The 24,880-nt window shown below is 37.5% G+C and overlaps 2 protein-coding genes across 2 annotated transcripts in view; both read right to left on the reverse strand.

Annotated features, from left to right (window-relative positions):
* Positions 1-1,773: 1,773 nt before the first annotated feature.
* On the reverse strand, positions 1,774-6,208 carry LOC594773 (deleted in malignant brain tumors 1 protein-like). Its single transcript, XM_030995763.1, has 6 exons — positions 5,908-6,208; positions 5,267-5,596; positions 4,512-4,832; positions 3,839-4,168; positions 2,974-3,303; positions 1,774-2,072 (listed from the first exon to the last, which is right to left on the reverse strand). Exons 1-6 carry the CDS (start codon positions 6,206-6,208, stop codon positions 1,774-1,776), a joined length of 1,911 nt encoding a protein of 636 aa, XP_030851623.1.
* Positions 6,209-9,383: 3,175 nt separating this feature from the next.
* Positions 9,384-24,880, reverse strand: part of LOC754921 (deleted in malignant brain tumors 1 protein-like) — a 55,830-nt gene continuing 40,333 nt past the window's right edge. Inside the window, exons 16-20 of the mRNA XM_030995764.1 lie at positions 24,413-24,775; positions 13,369-13,680; positions 12,259-12,576; positions 10,777-11,036; positions 9,384-9,557 (exon numbers count right to left, since the gene is read on the reverse strand). Of these exons, the coding sequence (XP_030851624.1) occupies positions 9,384-9,557; positions 10,777-11,036; positions 12,259-12,576; positions 13,369-13,680; positions 24,413-24,775 (1,427 nt within the window). The remainder of the gene's footprint in view (positions 9,558-10,776; positions 11,037-12,258; positions 12,577-13,368; positions 13,681-24,412; positions 24,776-24,880) is intronic.

Genomic DNA, 24,880 nt, shown 5'->3' on the forward strand with positions numbered 1-24,880 from the left:
GCAAGCAATGGGTACGCGCCGGGCTGAGAGGTGCACAGTCTAATTAACTTTAGTACGCGTTATACAATACCAAAAAATGGTTACGTTGCACACTCGCGCACATATAAAAATATCCCATGCTTCGGCGTTCAAGTACAACAAAATATGTGAACCGACAACTTCCAGAGTGAGGCTATATCTCGCCGAGGCAGCAGGCTGAGGTTAAGATATAGTGGCTCGATGCACATTCTAAATTTTGAAGTTATTATATGTTATACTGAATGCATGCAGTATTTGCAATATAAAATTGAGGGTATTTGCGACCTCTTGCCTTGCTCCCTTGGAGTCGAGCCATGTGCGCTGCCCAAACAATGGAGTATATGCTGGGAAGAGAGGTGCGCAGATAATTCTCGTTTATGCGTTATACCCTGTTAAAAAGGTATATATATATTGCAAAGTCGTGCACATTTTAATAATATATTGACCTTTATAGCCAAAAGAATACTCACTAACAAATACAACAAACAAAATGAAGACACATACTGCTAAGAATCCAGAACTGTTATTTTGAAAGCAAGATTGGTACAATTAGCTGCGATATTAAGCCTGACTAATTATACCTTTTATCATCGTTAGGACAAATACATATTGTGAAAATAGATTATTTGGATGAATAGAAGGGACTTACATTATGATTATGAATAATCTCTGTTCTTCTCTATTACATAATGAATTAAGCCAAATCTAAAGTGATGATAGTGATAGAGGAAATCGAGTACAGTCAATATCTAAGTAGTTTGATATGACACGTCTATAACCAAAGAAGGAACGCAATATCATTGATACGATTTCATTATGTACATTATTGTTCCCTTATTGTACAGTCCTTGCTATGCCGAACATTTTGCTCTTATTTGGTTAAGCAATTACACTCGTCAGTTTATTTACAATCTTACAGAAATGTTTATTCGTGTATCACAAAGAGGTAAAATTGCAGAAAATATATGATACTTTCATTTTGTTTAACCCAAATCCTTATTATTTTATTCATTATTTCAACAATGATAACGTAATTATTGTCGTTTAACCTGACATTTACATGAAAGTCTGTATTACGGTCATACATTTTGTCTTGAATGATATTACACAATGGAGAAGAAAAACAACCTATATATGTCTGACAGTGTCTAATCTATGAGTTGTTTACATCAGTGGTTTGAAGATAAGTTTAAACATAGAACATGTCATTTGAATTAAAAAAGTGATTTAGAAAAACAGTTGCGTGTGAATGGTAATAGAATCGGCATTAATCGTCATTGAACTGAGATCGTATGGAATTAAAGAGGATTTTAATTTACTTGCTGAATTTAAGACCGCCATTAATAATTAAATTTGACATCACTTTCAGTTTTCCATCGTACTGAAGCGGAAGAATCTTTTTTGAATGTGGTGATTTGTTACCACTAAAATACGGCTCTAATTCGATCATCTTTTATTTCAGCACACTTGTGTACATCCTTACAAATGACGGATAAGTGCATTATCAACAACTGAACCACTTCTCATAAGTGTCTAATTGTATCGTTTATTTTTTGTATATTTTACCCACACTTGTCATGTCCATATATTTATGGTAATAATCCCGTGTTATGTTTTTTGTTTCACGGCAGCCTCCAGTCTTTAATTTAAACTCTTAGAAACTTCAGAAGTTTTTTGAGGTGCAGTTTTATTTATTTGCACACTGGTTAGTGTTTTTCCATCGTTTTCGCTCGAGTCTGTGTCGGAGTTGTCCTCTCAAGGGAGAAGATATCCATCAAGGTCCACATCTTTCCCCGCTGAGGGCGTTTGGTAGACAGTTTTCATGTCGGTATACTCATGATTATACGATTTATCGTCACGAAATTGATCAGCCGTTGCTGTCACTCTATCATCCGATAATGCATCCCTGGTCGGAAGGATATATCCATCGAGATCAAAGTCTTTTTCATTGCCAGGTGTTTCATAAACGGTATTCATGTCCATGTATTTATGTGGTTCTCCTTTTGTGATGTATTGCGAGAGATTCAGATCTGCTTTCACGTCATCATCAGTTGCTATATTTGATTCATAATCATGATGAAGCATACCGGATTTTCGTCTATCCGGTAACCGAGGTGGGGCGTTCAGGTCTTGATAAACGGAGTTTATTGAAATAGCTTGCATCGTGCCAATATTCGTTACATCCATATAAATATCGGCGTTTACATTTTTCGCAGCCCTTCTTTTTCTTATTCTATGAAGACAGTACCAGCAGGACAATATCAGAATGATGGTAAACAATAAAACGCAAAGCCCAAGTAGAAATATCTTTGGAAGATCTGACAACAGACTAGGTCTTGTATTCAAGTTCAGATCTTCAATATTAGTCGGGATTTCCTGATTGCGGGAAATGTTCTGCGTACTTGACGATACTACTGTAATGTCGTCAGCAGCTGTCATCGGATCGTCAGTTGTAGGTGTCGTAACATCAGGTGCGACTAAATGGGAAAAGGCAGCCATATCTATGACAAAAGTGGAACATAAGATAAATATCATTAATAAACAATTCACATTAAGACATTTCACATTTTCAAAATATATACGGGAAAAAAAGATAAAAACATGGGCTATGATAATTATTATTATAAAAATATGAAAACGAAGGTGTGTATAAAGTTTTGAATGAAGTTAAGAGAAAGTTAGTAACTTTTTAAAGTAATTAAATCCTTTATTTCTCGTCTTTGCGCTGATGCCAGCTTGAATCGTAACTGCTTAATATACTGCACACGATTCCGTTGCCCTGTATACGAATAGTCATCTTTATAATGAATTTCGTAAATAATTTATTACCTTTTTCCTTATAAGCAATTCATTCATAATTGGATTCCAAACGTGTCAAAATTAGTTAGGTCACTTTGAAAGATTAAATGAAAAATGATGACTGGATGCAATGTGCGTAAATTTTAAATATTGTACCTCCTATGAGACACGTGACCCCAGCGTCTTCGTTATGTTGGCAGTTGTGCACTCCAAACCCTAGATGTGCGCAGTCCGCAAGATTGTCTTCCGTTCCATCGCACCCGACATGAGACAGAAAAATGTCTTCGTTCCCCTCGCCAAACTGGGCTGAACCTGGGGCAGTCGAGGCGTTGCCGAATCCTAGCATTCTGCATACGACATTTGCATCTTGCAAATCCCAGCCATCGTCGCAAACTGTTCCCCAGGTGCCGTTGTATCTGATCTCCACTCTGCCTTCAGTACTGTTGGATCCACCCACGAGCCTTAATCCAACAGAGTTTGGATGGGCTAAAACGAAAATGGAATTTATTTATTTTAGTATACCCACACTTGTCATTCCCTATCTCGTTCAGTTGTTCAGTTGTTCATATAATCATTTGGGTATGCATTTAAATTATATCGAAATTTTATTGGAGTTGGAGAGTTTTGTGATTATTGTATCATCTACTATATATCTGTTTAACCTCCTATCGGAGACATCCCTACTAGCCTTTACCTAATCGGGGGAGATGTCTCGACGTTTAGTGAAAGTGTCCATCATACCAATTAAACTGTAACATACATATTTTAAGATAAAGGACCATCACACCATCAGTTCCTTTTGTATTGTGACTACTCGTTCATTGCACCTTCTTCACCTTGTGTAAACGGCGTAAATCCGGCGCGAATGTCAGTGAAACAGCCACAATTGGCATGACAGGGGGACGCCTTAAAACACCCAAATAACAATCTTTACAGGGTGATTAGGAAACCACTCTGGCCCTGACTATATCATAAAAAGGTGTGCGCACAATATCATTTTACTGAAAGTAATGACACATACCTCCCGAGTAACAGATGGCACCAGCATCCTCTTCATGTCCGCAGTAATTGACACCTAACCCAAGATGTGCACAGTCCGCAAGATTTCCCTCTGTTCCGTCACAACCAACAAGATTGAGAAGTATATCCCCAGATCCCTGACCGAACCTTGCAGATGTCGGTGCGTCCAAGGCTCCCTCAAACCCCAGCATTCTGCAGACGACCCTCGCGTCTCTGAGATCCCAGCCATTATCACAGATAGTTCCCCAGGACCCATCGTAGAAGACCTCCACTCTTCCTTCAGCTTTGCTGGATCCATCGACGAGCCTTATTCCGAGAGGATTTGGATGGGCTGAGGGAAATTAAGTCAGTAATTGATAATGCAATCAAAACCAATGAAATTTGAAATAGCACACAAAACGAAATAGATGGCACAAGGCAGTTATGTATATCTTATTTTTGAAGTTATTGTAGTAGAAAAGTTTGGATTGTTTTAATATGATTCTTAAATTAAAGTATTGGTCTCTCCATTGAATAAGCCGGGAGCAAAATGGTTGAATAAAAACAACTTGTATTAACATGTTATCTCTTGAACATATCATCCTCTCAAGATCTTTCACGACTGACATTAATGGATAATAAGTAAACTCTTTATATAATGACATATCAGGACTGCATGTGACGGTTAAACATACCTCCATTGTAACAAATAGCGCCCGCATCTTCATCATGTCCACAGTAATGTACTCCAATCCCTCGATGAATACATTCTGCTACGTTTACTTCTGTTCCGTCACATCCGACGACATCTAGAATAATACGACCAGAGCCCTGACCAAACCTAGCAGATCCCGGTGCGTCCAAGGCTCCACCAAACCCCAGCATTCTACAAACCACCCTCGCGTCTCTCAGATCCCAGCTGTCGTCACATATAGTTCCCCAGGATCTACCATGCATGAGTTCTACTCTGCCTTCAGCATCGTTAGACCCACCGACAAGACGTACTTTAAATGGGTCTGGATGGACTACAAGAGAGTAAGAACTTAATAACTGGGTTGTTTTATAGATGATATCATCACAAATTTCAACACACGTTAGATGAAAAAGTATGATGGCAGTTTCAATAAAACACCATTTTGCCTTAATCCAATGATGTATAGAAGTAGGGAAACATCTTATTCTAACATGATTATTATGTACAATCCATTACAATACCTGCCTCCTCATAAATCGACCGAATGAAAACAACTTGTACAATGATAATAACTATCTATTTTGTAAAAGATTCAGCTCCTTAACAAAATTGTTTCTTTAGTTATAAATAGATTCATTAAGAGGCAAAAAGGGAGATTTTTAAAGTCACTTATGAAAAACTATTCTGATGTTCGTTCTCAATGAAAATCGTTAACGGATAGAGGTACTACTAGATTATAATGTCTAGAAATCATACCTCCTGAGTAACACATGGCACCTGCATCACTTGTATGACTGCATGAGTAACGTGCATTCCCGGAATAACCACATTCTGCAAGGTTGTCTTCTGTTCCGTCACAGTTGACCCTATCTAGTAGAATACGAACAGAGCCCTGACCAAACCTTGCAGACCCCGGTGCGTCCAATGCTCCATCAAACCCCAGCATCCTGCAGACTACCCTCGCATCTCTCAGATCCCAGCCAACACCACAAACAGTTCCCCATGATCCGTCCCGCAAGACCTCTACCCTGCCTTTAGCACTGTCCGATCCATTGACAAGCCGAACTTGGAATGGGTTCGGATGGGCTTTAATAATGAAAATATGTTAAACCGAACATCAGTTCATGTTTTTGTTTACATGATTCGACTACATATTTGTCTTGAATTAGGAATGGCATACACAAAAATAGAAATTAGTCAATCTCAATAGGGATATTTCTACGTTTCATTTCATGTATTCATTTATTTATTGAAGGGGGAGATTTTCGGAAATATTTTATGAGCGTAATTAAAGTTTTAACAAAAATTAATACAATTCTGAAAACATGCGCGTTCCAAACTTTGCAATCGTTTACTAAATAAAGCCTTAAGTCCATACCTCCTATAACATACGGCACCTGCGTCCATGTGATGTCCACACGGAATGCTGGCCCCAAAGTATGGACAGTCGGCCAGGCTGTCTTCTGTTCCCCAGCAATCGACACGAAGAACATCACCAGCACCCTGACCAAACCTTGCTGATCGTGACGCAGCCAGGGCACCGTCGAACCCCAGTATTCTGCAAACCACTCTTACATCTCTTAGATCCCACGAGGCACCACAGACAGTTCGCCAGGATTCACTATACAAGAACTCCACTCTTCCTTTAGCATGGTTGGAGCCATTTACGAGACGTACTTCTGGTTGAAAAGTGTACATGGTGCTATTTCTTCTCCGCCCCCCATTTTATGTCAAGAATAGTTAATCTGGTTAGAATATGTCTCTGAAACCAGAAACAGCTCTGGTTCTCCTTCTTTTAAAATGAACAGTGGATTGATTTTTGACAAGTGATATTCTTCATCCGTCACTGCATTGGTGGTTTTGGTATTGTATGCCATAGTATATCCTTGAAAATGTCAATCTAGAACAATTTCCTTGGGGACGGGTTCATTTTCCCCAAATCGCCGGACCGCTAGCCGAAATTTATCCAAGAATCAGAAAGGAAAGAATATGGAAAAGCAGATTTCCTTGCTATACTACAAAGGTTTTGAAAATATTGGTCGATTCTTTAAAAAAAAAATGTTATAAAGCTATAGCAAGGATAACCCCTTTCCGTCCAGTTAGAAAGTTGTTCACGACTTTTTCAAATTATACGGCTAAATAAACAGCAATGTTTTCTGCCACTGTTTTGTCCGTTGGTGAGTATTAGTGGCAAGCAGATATATACTTAGTTTGGACAAAGGCATTGAAGAGTATATTACCACATTGTGTCGTTTATTGCGAAAAGCGACATAAAAAAACAAACGAAACCTTTCTAACACGGGATTTAATGAAAGGCAGAAAAAAGACAAATATAGATCCACAAATTCCAAAGGAAATTTGACAAATGAAAAAGGTTTAATGTTTTAAAGCTGCGGGGATCAAATACGTTTTAGTAAGTTGACATACGTCGCGAGTAAGAGAATTTTTTTCGAAAAAAATAGTTAACCCATGGTACTCACAATGTGTCCTACATTTTGTTCACGCCTATCGGTGAACTGTATCTAATATATTTACATTCAACACTAAAAGTGTAAGAAATTATTTTAACTTTCTTTAACTTTTTACTTTCAAAAAAATGAATAGAGGTTTGTTTTTTTAAAGATATTTTATTGTTCATTCAATTTACAAAAAAATAATAACAGATTGATAATGTGTATATATAATTAAACATAATATTTTGTTCACGCTTATAGGTTAAATGTGTCTAATATATTCATATTCAACACTAAAATATAAGAAATTAATGTAACTCCGTTCATTTTAATGTTCAAAAAAATGAATAGATTTTTTTAATAGATATTTTATTGTTCTTTCAATTCACAAAAAATAACAACAGAATGATAGTATGTATAACATTTAACATCTAACGAATAGCACCTTTTCATTTATACATTTCGTTTTCAAACTATTACAAATGCATAAGACAGCATATATACGTTCCGGTACTAATTACCACAGAAACATAACATAATCATATACAGTTGGAAGTTATTACTCATCTTTAACAATATAACATGTTATACATTGGATGAACAGTTTTTCAAAAAAAGAGCCTCACGCACACACACGCACCCACCACGAAAGACACACACACATACAATCTTACCTATACCCTCCCTTGTTTGCAGCATTTCTTTTCACAAAAATGTAATGTATGCATTGAGAGTACATGAGGTTCATGTTATGCCACAGCCTCTCTGAGGCATTCACCCTCGCTACTCTCATTCCAAAACAGTTCCTCTTATCCGTAACCGACTTCCCATTAAGGCATTATTTGAAGAAATGTTCGTGTTTGGAATGAAATATCCACCGATGTCTAAGTCTTCTTTTTGACGTTTTGTAATCCGTTTTCATGTCTTTATATTCATGGATCTCCTCCCATGTATTGTTGTGGTTTATTGGAGTGTGAAAAGAACAATGTATTATATTAGCATAATAAAAAATGATTTAGCAAAATATTGAAACCTTTCGTACTCCAATAATTATAAAAATCAGTCGTATTTATGAGTGTGGTATCGTGTTTTTATTAATAGAGTATCAATTATTCATCGGTTACAGATCAAGATATATACAATATAGTTACTTTATCTCGTTGTAGTTTATCAAAGTAAAATGAACTATGTTGATAATATTTTATGGAATGATTAATTCTCTGTTGCTGTGTGGCGATTTGTTGTGATGGATTCTATTCTTGCTTTCTATGGGTACACTTTACAAGGCTGCATTTTTGGACTAATATTGCATATAATATCATGGAAAGCAATAAAAAAAAAATTGTTCGAGTATCACTTTTTCCAGGTGATCTCTCGAACTAAGCACTTGAATGTCTTCAGCCCTTCATACATATACGAATTGAAGCTATACAATATATTTATGATTCATTAATTTATTACAGATGTGTTTAAGGTAGGCTTATACGAAAACCAGTCATGAATTGTTTGGTGCGCATTGATAACGGTTATATCTTTAGCTCAAGCAACAACATCGTCCCAACGGGTATCCATATAATACCTTCTTGAATGATTTAACGAAGGTGAGCTTATATACGTTAACAATCAGTGCCAGGCTTGAAAGCTCACACACACGTGCGCACACACACAAATGCATTCTCCAAACACAAAAACACACACACCCGCATGCACACTCCCACACACACGTACTACCCTTTTCATTTATTTGGGGATAATGGGTATACCAAATAGTTTGACCAAAAATTACACCTTCATCCGTTTGAGCACCTAGATTACATAGTGTAATATGTTTCCATGCATTGTTTATTTTGTTTATATGCCGAAATAATAAATTGATGGTAGGACAGGGATGAAAAACATTTTTCGAAAATCGATTTATAGTTAAAATAATACATATATATTTCGTGTCGAAGTGGACCACTCCATTTCCGACCATTACCTCGCAGAGCAGCTGGTGATAATTATACATCCATATTTTCAGAATACATCTATCCTTGTCTTTCCTCAATGAATAGTCTTCTAAAGTTCCTTAATTTCTATGTGGACCTATTAATGATCCTCGTCCATTTAAATATCTTCTCATTTATTAACGCCTGTCCAGTATTCGGGTTTGGAAGGATTCATTTTAAAAACTTCTTAATTTTTGGTATCTAAAAGAAAGTCAAATATCAACAAAATTCCATCGTGTATGTGGCTTTCTTTTTAAAGGCATGTTCAGATATGACGTGACAAAATCGCGACGTTTTTTCTTTTTTAATAAAGACGTAAAGTGCAATACCCTTGAAATATCTGCACTCTGAACTATGTGATTCTTTAAAACGTGAAAAATCTGCGGCTATTTAATTTTTGCATCGGTTTACCGCGTGATATCTGACCAAGTCTTAAGCAGTTGTGATGTTGGTGTAATCAGGAATAATATCGTATTCCGTATCTGACGATGACCTTGCCACTTTGTGTTTGTCATCACCAAGTGGGATGGCAGTTACTGCCATTTTAGCATTTGTCGGAACTCTAGCTTGATGTGTTGAGATTACAGTCAGGATAATCGTCTTTATCTGCAGAAGGCTCTTCATAAACAGTTGTCATGTCCATGTATTCATGTAGTTCAGGCGCTGTACTGCCTTTTGTTACGGAGGCATGTTCTACATCTTTCACATATGGACAGTTTGTCCGGGATCCTTGAGTTACAGATGGATCCCTGTCTATGCCTACATCCGTATCTGAGTTGATATCCATATACTCCTGTTTGTGATTTTCTCGAGTATGTTTTGATTCTTTGCTGACACTTGCTTTCTTGTAATACCGTTGGAAATCAGTTAAATTCAGAGAAATTTCGTTTCCTAAACCTGTAACACCAGGTAGAAGATACCCATCGGTGTCTATGTCTGTAAATCCTGGGGGCTCGTGATAAACAGACTTGATATCCATGTATTCATGAACCCCATCTTGTCTGCTGAGTTGTAGAGTTCCTTTCAAACTTCCTTTATTGTCAATATTGGGTAAACCAGTTGATATTACTCTCAAATTCGGGGTAACTTCGTTTTTGGAGGGTGTAACGCTTGGGAGAAGATAGCCATCAGCATCTTTGTCGGCGTCTACTGATGTCACACCAGGAAGAAGATAACCGTCAACATCAAAGTCCAAACCGGATGATGGCTTTTGATAAACAACGTTCATGTCCATGTACTTATGATCTATATCTTGTATATTGGTGTGTGTTGCTCTCGTCATTTTGACGTCAGTCTCTGTTACATTGGCAGCCGTCGATACTATTGTTGATGTAAATTCAGACTTTGAAGCTGCTGAAGTTGGAAGAAGATAACCGTCAATGTCTGTGTGTGTGTCAATTGGAGGCGTTTGATTAATAGTATTCATTCGCGACATCATGCGAAATTCAGACTTTGATCCCGATTTCGTTGCTCTCCTAGTTGGAAGATAGCCATCAAGATATGTGTCTGTGTCTGTTGAAGACTTTTGATTTGCAGGCTTCATGTGCATGTCTTTATGAATTGCCTCTTGTTTATCGCTATGCCTTGATCTTGTCATTCTTTTGTCGTTGCAAGAACGTGATACACATGCGGCTCTCGTAGCTACCATAGGAGTTAATTCAGACCTCAAAGCTGTGGAAGATGAAAGTAGGTAACCATCAAGATCTACATCTGTGCCTGTTGCGGGCTTTTGACTGATAGGCTTCATGTCCATGTATTTATGAACCGCATCTTGTTTATTGATTTGTCTTGCTCTTGAAATTCTTATCTCATTGTCAGAACCTACTTCATCTTCAGTTGTGGTTCCTATTTCCATGTATACTCTTGGTTCCGGAGTTGTACCAGTTGGTAAAAGATAACCATCAATGTCTTCATCTTTAGAACTACGAGGTCTTTCACGGATAGGTTTCATGTCCATGTATTCATGGGATGCATTTTGTCCACTGTCTCCCCTGATGTGCTCCTGCTCACCTGCCGTATTTTCACTCACTGTCCAGGCAACATGCGATTTTTGTTTCCGAGATGACACAACAGCTGACAAGCGTTCTGGTAATTTAGGTGGGGAATTAATATCCTGATAGATTGAGTCTAAGTTCTGAAGGTCTACAGACTTAGAATGCATCAAATCCATGTATACAGTTGTATCAAGATTGATTTTAGCTCTTCTCTTCCTTGATCGACATATTAGGCAATATACGAACCCTGTGATAAGAATAATGCTCGGAACGGGAATACATATTCCGAGCAATAGTATGTTTGTAGTATTTGAATCCAGAGATGTATTTCCGAGATCCGTTGATAGCACTTCTAGCGTTGTGCTTGGCAAAGAAGAATCAGTAGTCTCGAATTCAATAGTACTAGAAGATTCTGAAAGATAATACAGTATTGAGAATTATTCAGTAAAGAACAAAAACAACGCTCATAGTTTTTTGTATTGTCTCAAATGTTAAAAAATATTTCCCTTTAACATTTATAGTCATTATAAGCAACATATTTATCTATTCAGATGTATGTTAGCTACTGTAGCTACGGTATGTCTTCGATTCCTTCGATTCCTTCATTATTGTTGTTTTTCTTGTCTTTTTTTAAAGGAGATATGAATACAAATAAATTTGTATTACTGTTATTAGAGCACAAATTGTTGCATTTTGTGTATAAATAACAAGGGGGTTAACTGTACTGTCGTATCCTGACTTTAACATGTATGAATGTATAGTTTGTTTCTACACAACTATTCTTGCTACCCACCAACAGCATCAACTGAAATGTCTTCGCCCGATGAACTGAACCGTTCTCCTTTTGTCACAGCAGTGCAGCGGTAGGCCCCTGTATCTACTGCATTGGCTCCTTTTGAGGAACTTAAATTCTACAAGCTATATGCTTTTTATTAAGTTCCATTTTTTACATGTAATTCTCGAAATTATTTAGTGTAAATGCCATACAAACTTATGCTATGTAGATGTCTTAATTGTTCACGAATATCAATTTTGTAAATATGCTAAGTTTTGTTAATGTATTGTTGTTGTTTTTTCAGATGAAATGAAAGAAATTAAACTGAAAAAACTGACACAAAAAAAATACCTGGAAAATAGCAACCGGCTGAAAAGCTCCCAAATTAAGGGAGTGGAGATAAAGAAAGAGTTGAGAGGGCATATATTGTAATTGAATCCAATGAAATTTATCTGTATCAACAGTCAAAGAACATCAATCAAAGAAAAGAAAAGGAGTTAAAAAGTTGATATGGAAAAAAAAATACTTTCTCTCTTACCTTGGACAAAGATGTTAACATTCTCGCTGTCGGTCATTATCCCAGCTCCGTCAAAAGCCAAGCACCTATAAATTCCATCATCTTCTCGGGTAATGCCAGATATCTTGAGCACGTTGAAGAAATACGTCCCTCCTGTTCCAATTTCTTGGCTTGGTTCAATGCTAGTCCTGTTCATACCATCCACCAGTCTCACCTCATTCCGCTCCCATGCTATGCTTGCTTCACTGCTCGAGAACACGGTACAGTTGAGACTTGCCGTTCCGTTTAGTTGGACATAATCCTTAGATCTGCTGAGGTCATGGTCAATTTTACCAAGAACTGAAAGGAGCAGTGCAGAATAAAAAATTCCATGAAACCGAGCTGGGCATCCAAAGTACAACAGGTAACGGGCAACAGTACAATCTGGTAAGGCGAGGCGTCAAAAATAAATATACCAGCCAGCGGCAGCTAACTGCACTTGCGCGTCCTGGCTGCATTTTTTAAATTAGCTCAGCCGGCTACCGCTGGCGGTAGGACCCTCAATTAACTCATGATGTCATCATAATGGTCTCCGAACAAAAGCATGCGCCGGCTGCCGCCTTTCGAATGGAAACCGAGCCTCAGATCCCAGCCTGGCGCAAGCCGGCTGGGCTAATAAGTGAAAAATAATTGCCCCAGCCAGGCTTCGGCCGTAATTGCAGCCTCGATGCGCCAATACGTGAGGCGGCAGCCTGCTGGTATCGATATTTTTGACGCCTCGCCTAAATACCACTTGCAATGCTGAATTCTCAGAACAATCTGAATGTTAATTGCAAAATATATCTACAACAAATTTTTAACGGATCAGCTCACACTACTTTTCTTTGCAAACTGTCTATAGGTTTCAAAATGCATGTATTTGGGACTTGTAACAAATGCCCCTTTAACTTATGTATGGTGTCTATACATTTACATAGAATATTAAAGAAAATATCAGATATCTGCATGTACTCCATTAACAAAAAAAAATACTAATTGGATGTACGGTACATGTACAAATCAACCGGATAGTGACATTTTCGATTTGTATGACAATTCTGTATGCATGTATAGTTTGTTTCTTCAAGTTCATCAACTTTTCTTGCTACTCACCAACTACATCAACTAAAATGTCTTCGCTCGATGAACTAAACCGTTCTCCTTTTGTCACAGCAGTGCAGCGGTACGCCCCTGTATCTTCTGCACTGGCTCCCCGAATGGTGATGTAGTACATCCCCATGTCAGCTAGGTTGCTGTCTACCCTGTATTCCACATCAGTTGTACCCGAGAGTTTGTCACTATCTCTGTACCAGGCAACCTCATCCAGGTCTATCCCAGCGAGATTAACCTGACAAGGTAGTGTAAAGTCGTCGCCCTTTGATATTGTATCGTTAGATAGGCGGTTGGCTGTGACTTTAACCTCGCCTGCAAAGAGTGTAAGTACCAAGTCATGGTTAGGGTACTTATTACAAATTACGGTCTTCTTGTACAGCATGAAGTTTTAGGCCAGGATAGTATGCAAAACGGTCTATATGTTCAATAGATTCCTAGTGAGCATTCTGAGAGCAACTTTAATTCAAGAACACTCAGTGGACATATGTAGTTACATGCACAGTACATGCACATGTATACTTTAAAGGGGAAGTCCACCTTGATATTAAAGTGGGTTTCAATCAAAGCAGAAATGTGAGAGAAACAAATCAGTTAAAGTTTGAGCAAATTCTGATTAAATAATAGGAAAGTTACGAATATCAGAAGTTGTCATCAGTGAAACACAAATTAGCAACACTATGACGTATTTTGCGAGCTCCTCTCCAATTTGCTCTGTACAGAAAATCTCATGAATTTAAAGTTTCTTAGTTATTGATGTTGGAATAGATTTGTTTCATACAGAGGTTGTATAAAAACGTATTTGCATAAGTTATATTAAGGGTGAATGTATTAGTATAGGGCAGATGAGAGGGGAGCTCGTAAGATGCCAATTTGTGTTTGATCGATCACACCTTCAAACATTTATATTTATTTTTTTCTTTATTTTTTTGCTCAAACATTCACTTACTTGTTTCTCTCATTTATCGGCTTCTATCAAAACCAACTTAAAACCAGGTTGGACTTCCCCTGTAATACAGCCCTTTAAGAGTGGTGTACCATTAACACTTGGTTACTTTATTCGCCTCTCTGCACAGTTGCTCATTTGCCACATGTGCAATTTTGCATAAAACAGGCAACACTTGACGAAAGGATAGCTTTAAACATAACAGTTTTGCAAAATTACCCTTTTTTTGGTCTTGATTACCTCCATGACAACCCTCTCAACACCGGTATAGATTAATGCATTGGAGACAGGTAAATAGTCTTGAAGCCTTTAGAATATCTATGCCATTATAAATATAATGTGGCACAGGGAGATTATTTGGGTAGCATATACAGGGTTAAGTTTGAATGTAAATGGAAAATAAGACACACACATGTGCAATTCAATTCAATGATTTCACATTTAAATATTTGTTATGACATTCATCATGATCATGCGTATTTACTTCTCTAAATGATCTTTGACTCTAGCCATCACAATACCAACAAGTTCACTTACTTCTGTCACAAACTGCTCCCTCAAATGCTGGATCACAAGTGCAGCTCCCATCAACGTTACTGCAGTTAGCACCATCCACACATGTACAGTTTTTCATACAGTAATCTCCAAAAGTACTAGCAGGACAGACTGAAATAGTTGCATAATATAGGAATAGTTAAACAGCAGCCCCTGTCTAAACATTTGTCCTCCATCTGACAAACTCTAACAACAATCATTTAAATAGTAATGTTACTCTGCAACCAGAGTACCAATCGCATTTACGATGGCCCCTAACGAAACATGCCCTTCACAACTTCTGAAAGATCCAGACAACCTCCATATTAATTGTTACTTCTCTTAATAAACAGATTATTAGTACCATCACCAAACTGTATGCAATCAGCAGCAAAATCATTTCTTTAGAAAATGCCAGCAGGAATTCAAGAAATATGACAAACAGTGTATCTACAAACTCTGTATATATTAACACTTTATTTCTAAAGGGGAAAGATGCAGATTTACTATTAAACTATGCTAATGTGTTGTTGTGCTCTAATATGATATGGCACAAAAAGGGTTAAAAGGAAATAAAAGAGAATTGGATTATATCTATAAAAAAATAACCATAGCATTGAATAAAACTTAATACTTTCTCCCGGTATACTTCTTGAAATAACCTTTTGAAATCATGAACTTCCATTTGTTTGTATGCAGGATTTATAGTCACAAATTTGGTCTGATCATTTGCACTGCAATCTAAGTAATCAATCAAAAACGGTATGCAAATGTAATAATCATGTTATATAAAATGTGTTTTGAACAACCTTAGCAACAATCCTGCTCCTTTTATGTTCAGAAATATAAGAACAAGCATTGTCATGATATCCATCCCCCTATATGTGCAAATTCACATACTATGTTCACAATATGATCCATTTGAAACCCGGAGGACAAGTGCAGTTGAAATAGTTTGTGCCTTCAAAGCAGGTTCCTTCATTCCCACAGGGCAATGCGTCGTATTCACGAGAATAACCCTTTCAGCATGTTAAAAATTAATCCTATATAGAACATCAAAACATTTTTTTCTCCAATGCCGGGTGTAATTCAAAGCTCTTGATCAGCAGTAAATTTTCTGCTACTTTTGTTCTTTTTATTTATACAATGCAAATGCTTTGGAACTTAGCAAAAACTTAGTGCCTATTCACCTTTGGAAAACATTGTTTACATGATTACAATAACGGGAATTGTTAAGACTTTAACAAAGAAATTTGTAAAATAGCTTTTGAAAATCGAAATTTCGAGGCCCTGAAGTATTTTGCGGGTGCCATCTAACTTTTCACATGAGCCCTCGTGGTTCTGAAACATGACAGTTATATGAATCAATAGAAAATATATATTGCTTTTGTTAACAGTATAAATAAACAGCTCATCTTAGAACTGTATTACAATACCATAAACGAATATAATTGTATTATCTATCAAAATTGTTTGGGTGTTTCAAAAATAGGAACGTGTTTAAATATACTCTGTGTTAAATAACAAAGGTACTTTAATATTATTAAGTTTAGATTAAGCTGCAGTGTCTTTAAATCATTTCTTGTCACTTACTGGTATAAAACAAAGTAAAAAGTGTTTATCTAAAACTAAAAAACATTGGATTACCTGTCATGAACATATGTCAAAATAGGTTAATCAACTATGTTAAGAATATAATAATAATAATGATGATGGTGGCTTCTTATATTGCGCACATTTCTGTCACTCAAATTTATCACAAATCTGCATAAGAACAGCACAATCCAGAAATTCAAATTCCCAATACGACACTGTTACCCGTAGAGTCGGAATAATTTGTTTCTCATCTCTTTTCAAAAAATGGCTGTGACAATTTGGCTATTCTTGATTAAGTTGACCTCTTCTCAGCCCTTTTTTTTAATATAAAGAGTCATAGAGATTGACGAATACAGTTCTGAGAAGATATAATCAATATTTAATCTATCAAGATAAAATCATATTGTCACAGTCAACTTATTAAAAGAGGTATGTGCAAAATCTATCAATTTTATGGGCAACAGTGAACCAAATCGTTCATCTTAATCATGATTTTGGAATTATTAAGTGGAGTGGAATTTGTACAAACCATCTGCATCACCGGGATTCCTTATGTGGTTTTATTCAGTTCCCTTCATTGACACATGGGTTGGGGTCACATGCATCAATGTCTTCAGGGCAAAGCAAACATTATCACAGCCGCAAAAGAAAATCAAAATCATGCAAAATAAAATGTTAAATGCCCAACGTTTTCCATTACCTGTGAGCTTTGTATTCTGTTAAGTGCATTTTTTTTTTTACTTTTTAAAAGGTGGGCCTAGCTCCTTGTAAGGTCAAACCCGTAGAGCAGGATCTTGAATATGTTCACGCTAGTCAGATGTGACAACATAAATTATTATGTAAAATGTTTCTACTGAATATATGGTGGGATCAAAATGAATATAAATATAAAAATAGCGTGCAAATCTGCTTAACATTAACATTTATTTGAACAATTTTTTTTTTTTTTTTTTTTTTTTTTTTTTTGGGGGGGGGGCTCTAATTAATGAAAACTGACCATCGAACTTTAAATGTATATATCATATTTCCTACATATATGCACCTTATTCATACATGTACTTATATTTATTATATTTTATCTGCACATGTGTATATTGCTTTTTCTTCATGCTTTTTTCTTGGACACTCAAGAATTGTTTCAGCTCTTGGGTATGCTAACGAAGTGTATTTGCTTTAACAAATGTATTTAAACGGGATAACTAAGCTACAAGATATGTTACCATATTCACAGTCAGTTCCACTGAATCCTGTCTGACATGAACATGTGTATCCATTGACCAAGTCCATGCAGGTCCCTCCATTCATACAGGGGTTGCTCAAGCACTCATTGGTATCTGGACCAAAATAAAAATGGGGTAAAAATGTTCTGTTAGGTTGTCTTTATATCTCATTTGTTTGTTCGTTGATAGCCCATTAAATATACAACAGAATATATCAAGCTCTGCAAATGACATCATTCCTACCAGGTCTAATGAAATATAGAGTGCCGAGAATGACTGAACTATAAGCTAACGCATTATACCGAACCCAGTCCTGAAAGTTCAAGACTACAAATATAGCACAAGAGCAAAATTTGGCCAAAAACTGTTCTGGGTTTCAGTGCCTCGGTGGTCACCCCGCTGTTACTCTAGTAGTTTCTTGATTTTGCACACGAACCGTAGATTCTTCAAATAAGCACTAGTCGACAGAGGCAACCGTTCTATGAATGGATAATTAAATTCACTTCTAGCTGCTTATACCACAGCCGTGGCAGCCTGTGTCGACGGGCTCGTAATTTGGTCGAAGACGGGCTGAACGGAAATGGATCAAGAGTTGTTCTGAGACAGATCATACAGATTTTAAGCTAGCTAACAGTCATGTTAATGACCTTATCTTTAAAACCAAAAATACCTAATGGAATTTCTTTGTAAAGCTAGTCAATCATTATATATTACTGAATCGTTTAGAGTTCCGTTTTCATATATCTGGTCTAGCTCTCAGGTGGATGAAGTCTTTACTAGTTCATCTAGGGTAAACAAAGCTGGGGAACTGTTTGACCCGAGGGTTGTTGACTTTGGGGTGCTCCAAGGGTCTGCTCTCGGACCGTTCCTTTTCAGTCTATACATCACCCCCCCCCCCCCTTATCTGACATTAATATACATGGTTAACAGTATTTTTGCTTATTGATGATATTCAGTTGTATACTTCCTTTGATCCACACTGGAAAACATGAACGAAACACTTGACCCAATATCGCTATGTAGTACAGAGATAAGCACTTGGATGTCGTCTAACATATCAAATGTACGACTTAAATGTAAATGGTCAATTCATTCCCCTCTCCCCTGATATTAGAGGTCTTGGTGTATGCATTGATACTTTGTTCACAATGTCCTCTAATGTAAACCACGTAGTCCGTAATTGTAATTATCATCTCTGCAATTTCTGGAGGATTCGAAGATTCATTGATTTTAAGACACGTCACTATGCTGTCCGAGCTCTAATTCTTTCAAGGTTAGATTATTTCAATAGTCTTTATACTTTTTTATGTGCTAGAGATAGAAGGAAACTTGAAACTGTCCATGATCTTTGGCCTTGGGTCTATAACTCATACTTCATCCTTACGGAACTCCACTGGTTACCTCTACATCAACGTGTTCTGTTTAAAGTCTGTTTGTGTGCTTTCAAAATACTCAATCATTAGGCAGCTGAATATCTTAATGACACCATCCAAATATATACACCATCTCGTAATCTTCGCTCAGCAACGGACACATGTAACCTTATAATTCCCAATCTAGACTCTTAGCTGTTGAAAAACTGTTTTCAGTAGCCGCATCAAAGACTGGGAAACAACATCCCCTTTCCATATTAAGGGAACTTACTTGTCTTGCCACATTAAAAATACCCCTTAGTGATTTCCCCAGTGATCTATGTAATCTACTTCCTGTGAGACTGTAATTGTGTGTCCTCTGTTCATATATTTTGTATCTGGAAGCGCTATGGTACTTTTTTCTGTTAGCGCTCCTAAATATTCTATATTACTTTTATTTAATCTCATAATACTGAGGTATACACAAATGCTAGCTACATTCTCATGATCCACCAACCACACGTATTTTAGGCTTAAACAAAAATATTGAAGAAAAAAAGGATTGTTATATAATTGAAAAAAATATTATGTAAAAAGAAAAGTCTTCATTCAAAACAAGCCTCCTGAAAAAACAAATATCGCGTGCATCGCAACCATGACCAAAAGAAATATAATTTCCAACCCCTAAATGAACACAGTCTCCCAGGTTATCTTTTGTTTCATCACAGCTAACATATATTAGAAGAATACGGCCAGAGCCCTGACCAAAGCTAGCAGCTCCCGATGCGTCCAAGGCTCCATCAAACCCAAGCATTCTGCAAACCATCCTCGCGTCTCTCAGATCAAACCAACAGTTCCCCAGGATCCACCGTTTAAGACTTCTACTCTTCCTACAGCGTCAATTGATCTACCTACAAGACAAACCTAAAATGGCTGAGGATGGGCTAAAGGAGAAAATAAATTGTTTCTACTTCAAATATTTCACATTTCACAGGAACTTAGATTTGTATGTATCTTACAGTTTAATTAAACCGACGAAATCTCGAAAAATTGGTAGTTTGGAATATGACTAGTACGTATGGGCTTTGCATCCAACAAAATATCATTTAAAGGGATAGTTAAGTTCTGTTTTCAGACCGCAAATGCCTTCAAAGTGCATGGTAATTGCTCTTATTCTTATCAATGACATTTATAGTGCCCTTTTAGAACCTAAAAATGCTTTGACCCCAAAATGTGTGAAATTTAGCCAATACGATCATACCAATTCAGCTCCACTTTAGAAAAAACACGGTGATCGTTAATTAATTATTCAATTAAAAATAATACATGAGCCGGCTTATTGTGGGTAATATAAGCAACACGAAAATGCCAACAAAAAGCCAACATCGGCCTTTGCTGAAATACGACGTAAAAGGCGTTATTTCGTGTTTTGTAAACGTTTTTTTTTTCCAATTTTTTCAAAATATCTAGTGTAGTGGTACACAAATATTAGAAATCGTTATATTTCAAGCCGCCTCTGAACCGATTTTGATCAAACAAAGATGATGTTGTCATCTAAATATTATGTTTCAAATTTGACACTCAGTTTTTCATTGTCTCACAAAAATTATTTTGTGTAGCGCCCTCAGCAACAGAACTCAACTATCACTTCAAAGGTGAAATTCAAAGAAAATCAGAAATATATCAACTAATGTATCACTAGACACTGGTAAGCTATATTAACATATATATATATATATATATATAAATATATATTAATCGCCGCGGTTTCGCCGCCGCCATGTCTGAACGAGCTTTTACTGTCAGTGAAAGCTAAGAGAAAATGTTTATGGTGCCATCGATTAAACTTACCTCGAATGGATTCCGGTGGGGCAAATTAAAAAAGAAAAAGTATATGAACTAAAGCGAACTAAATATAAATATATTATTATGTGTATGGGTTCTTAAAAGCAAAAAAAATGCATGTTAATCACAGTTAAACGCAGTTATAAAATAGGATAAGACCTTCACTATCACTTTCTCAAACGTAACGTAACGTTAGATTTTAGTTTTTGATTTTGTAATAATGAAACAAAGAAGTAAATTTATGAACTTATGAGCTGACCTTAAGAGCTCTATTTCTTTTTTTACATTTTTGCGTTTTTCAAAGTATGCCATTTAAAATAACAAAAATTCGTTTCCTCATGTCCAAAAGAGCCCGCACCTTCTGAGTAACGCATGGCGCCCGCATCCCATTATGTCCGCAGTAAGAAATGACCGATACATCGAAAAAGTCCGCCAGAGTGTCTTCTGTCCCAAAACAATCGACGTAAAGGCCCGGTCACACAGCCCTCCACGGGCGTATCGCGGCCGAATCACGGCCAAAAATTTCTGCCCGTGAAGCAGACGCTGTTGGACGCTTTGAGGTCGCGATAAAGACGCGATACAGCCGTACTTTACCCGTCGTTACACGCGGTAAGAAATTCACACGCGGTTGGCCGCGCGAAAAAGTTTTGGGCTGCCCAAAAATTTAGACCGCGGGTAATCGCGGGCGGTACACGTGGTACACGCGGTAAAGACGCGGTACAGACGCGGAACGAACGTGCTAGGACGTGCTACGGCCGCGGTTAAGACGTGGTTACACGCGGAATTGGACGCGAAATTTTAGCGGGTAATCGCGGGTGGAGCACGGTCATAGCACGTTTGTTCCGCGTCTGTACCGCGTTGTTATCACGTGCATTAGCGTGTGTACCGCGTGTAAGCGTGGTAGGCCGCGGTACCGCCGCGCTTCACCCGCGATAAGGACGCGGAACAGTCGCCGGCGTCTGTTCCGCGGGCATACCACGGGTAAACCGCGGGTAAGCCAATTTTGCACATTTTCCACCACGGGCAACCGCGGGCAAAAAAAAATCGCGAAATTTTACCCGCGATACAGACGCGAAAGGCTGTGTGACCGGGCCTTGAAGAATGTCACCTGAACCATGACCAAACCTGGCTGATCGTGACCCGACTAGGGCACCGTCGAACCCCATATCCTGCAAACCAGCGTTGATTCGAACAAATACCAGTAACGACCGCAAACAGTCTTCCGTGATCCACCGTACACTGTGAAAAGGTTGGGCAATATTTTCCAACACTTTGCCAATAGTCAACCCTACCATATAATTGGGCAATATTTTCGTATTTTGCTCAACAGTTGTTCAAGATTTTCCCAACAAGTAGGCTACCGTAGTCGGGCAGTTGAAGGGTCATATGTTTGCCCAAATTTTGGTCAAAACACGAAACAATTATGCACATGTGAAGTACGGTACTTACGTTTACCAATATTAAACACTGGGCAAAATATTGCCCAAAAGATGGTTGGGTTGACTATTGGCACATATTGGGCAAAGTGTTGAAGAAATATTGCCCAACCTTTTCACAGTGTACAAGACCTTCACTCTTCCTTCAGCAATCGTTGGAGGCATTTATAAGTCGTTTCCTAGGTAGAAGATTACTGGTGGGTTTCCGCAAAACTACATTTTATTGTATATTATCCCAAGTGATTCAGTGTGACGCAGAACGAGCAGAAGAACTTATCTTTTTTCTAAAAACGGATCCAATGCCCCTCGTTTTATTGAAAAATATGACAACTATAAATCAGATTGTTTTGATCGTGAAACTGTGATAAATAACGGGGGCGTTGCTAGACATTTTCTTTTCAGGGGACGGGAGTTATAAAACCAATTCTCAGACTGCCGACATTTGTCCAACAAGCGAGTTTCTCTGTGAGAGTGTATTTCTTTTATCCGTAAATGATTTCAACGTGGAAAAAAAAAGAAAATGAAAGATATAGGTTAGTAGAGTTTTACAAAAATCTGACCAAGCTAAGGTCAGTAATACTACTGGGAATCTAGTCATGTTGCCTATTTCCTTTTTTTTATTTTATAGAGGAACAGTCATTTTTCGCGGAAAAATATTTCAAGCTATTGAATCCACTTGTTTTTTATTCGATTTTTTTTCTTTCGGAGGGTCCGATTTTTGGGAAACTTTCTCTGACATTTCTATTTCTGTCGGAAACTGTTTGTAAATTATTCTCTTGTTAGGTTTCCGGTGTGCTTGGTACAGGAAATACTACGTCCGATCACTGATGTACATATACTTGACCGAATCTCCTACCTCAGGCGGAACGTATAGACAAAAGTGTAAGCACGACCATTCCATCTAGCTTAAATCAGCAGGATCAGAAATCCTTTACACATTTCATGAAAAGCCATTAGTAGAAAAGGAGGCAGAAGTGTTTCTCGTTTCTAATATAGGACATCGTACATCACCCTCGCGGAGCTGGCCTGCTGGGTAACAACGAACTGCAAGTACATTCATCCAGCAGGTTAATAAATTGCCAAGGCAAGATCTATAACGGTTGATGTGGCGCTGGACTCGCCACCAGCTGACGACTCTGAGTTTGAAGGCCGCTGTACTGTTCAGGTCCAAAATTCATAAAAACAGACTACGCCTAGATGGCAACTTACTATGAACTCGTGGTACTTTAGCCTAGGTAATGAATTGACAACTAGGTTAGTTAGGTCTATGTTTATGGGCCAAGGTTTCTATGCACGACGATAATACTAAATGTATGGGCATACATACAATCACACAGATTATGTCTTCTACCTTATCACTGAAACCGCTTCTTGTAATGTAAAACAATGAGTTCAACTCTGCCCTTTCACCCCATAACTGTCCTGCCTTAGACCTTTCGTATTTTTAAAATTTCATTGTTGTCGTTTTTCATAACTTAACTTCTTTTGGATATAGTTCAACTTAAAAATCTAACGTAGCTCTTTTGTACTTCAAGCATCATAAGAAATTAATACAGATTGTGAATCCGATAAAAAAAAACCATTGTAACCGTTTAAATCTATGCTAAGCCACATGGGGACACCCCTTCCATGCTCAACTGTTTTAGGTTGATAATGTACTTGTTTTCAGATTTATCTTTAATATTACATCTACTTAAATACGTATATAGATTAAAGCAAATTATAGTAGTTCCTCCTATAATGTGACTCCCCGATACAAACAATTTGTTCAACAAATATGAAAGATCATAAAGCTACAGGGAAAATGCCTTTTTTTATATCAAATGTTTTTGTACACAATAGCTTAAAACGGAGAGGTAACTTACTTCCTGAGTAACAAATAGTGCCCGCATCTTCATCATGTCTACAGTCGTGAACTCGAATCCCTGAATGATAAGAACACTACATATTTTTTTTTTTTTTTTTTTTTTTTTTGGGGGGGGGGGGACAAATTCGTGATTTTTTTTTCTTTATGGCCGAAATATGAAGCAATAAAGAATTTAGAATTACTGCTCCATTTGTCTTTAAAGATCAGCTCAAAACTCTTATTCTGTAAAATACGGACCCAGAAAAACCTACCTCCGGAATAACAAATGACACCTGCAACCCTGTTATGACTGCAAACGTAACTTATACATCTGGTATTGCTGCAAGAGACAACTCTATTCCCTGCATTATGAGCACAGTCTGCAAGGTTGCCTTCTGTTCCCTCACACCTGGCATTAGCTAGAAGAATACGACCAGAGCCCTGACCGAACCTTGCATATCCTGTTGCGTCCATGGCTCCATCAAACCCCTGCATTCTGCAGACCACCCTCGCGTCTCTGAGATCCCAGCCAACATCACAGATAGTTCCCCAGGATCCATCGTGCATGATCTCTACTCTTCCTTCGGCATCGTTAGACCCACCGACAAGACGAATTTGAAGTGGATTCGGATGGGCTAAAAATGAATTTTAAGAAACATAATTCGTTTGTAATAGTGTAAGGATATAATATTTACACACAGCTTTGGCTACTTTTGTGAAAATGATAACTTAGCGAAAAT

This window comes from Strongylocentrotus purpuratus, unplaced genomic scaffold (genome assembly GCF_000002235.5).
Source record: "Strongylocentrotus purpuratus isolate Spur 01 unplaced genomic scaffold, Spur_5.0 spur5_scaffold_3, whole genome shotgun sequence".
NCBI lineage: Eukaryota > Metazoa > Echinodermata > Echinoidea > Camarodonta > Strongylocentrotidae > Strongylocentrotus > Strongylocentrotus purpuratus.

Coding starts and splice junctions, on each gene's coding strand:
- LOC594773 (XM_030995763.1), bottom strand. CDS start 6,208: ATGTACACTTTTCAACCAGAAGTACGTCTCGTAAATGGCTCCAACCAT. Junction 5,597..5,907: donor TGGACATCACATGGACGCAG/GTGCCGTATGTT, acceptor TCATTATTAAAG/CCCATCCGAACCCATTCCAA. Junction 4,833..5,266: donor TGCCATGTGTTACTCAGGAG/GTATGATTTCTA, acceptor TAGTCCATCCAG/ACCCATTTAAAGTACGTCTT.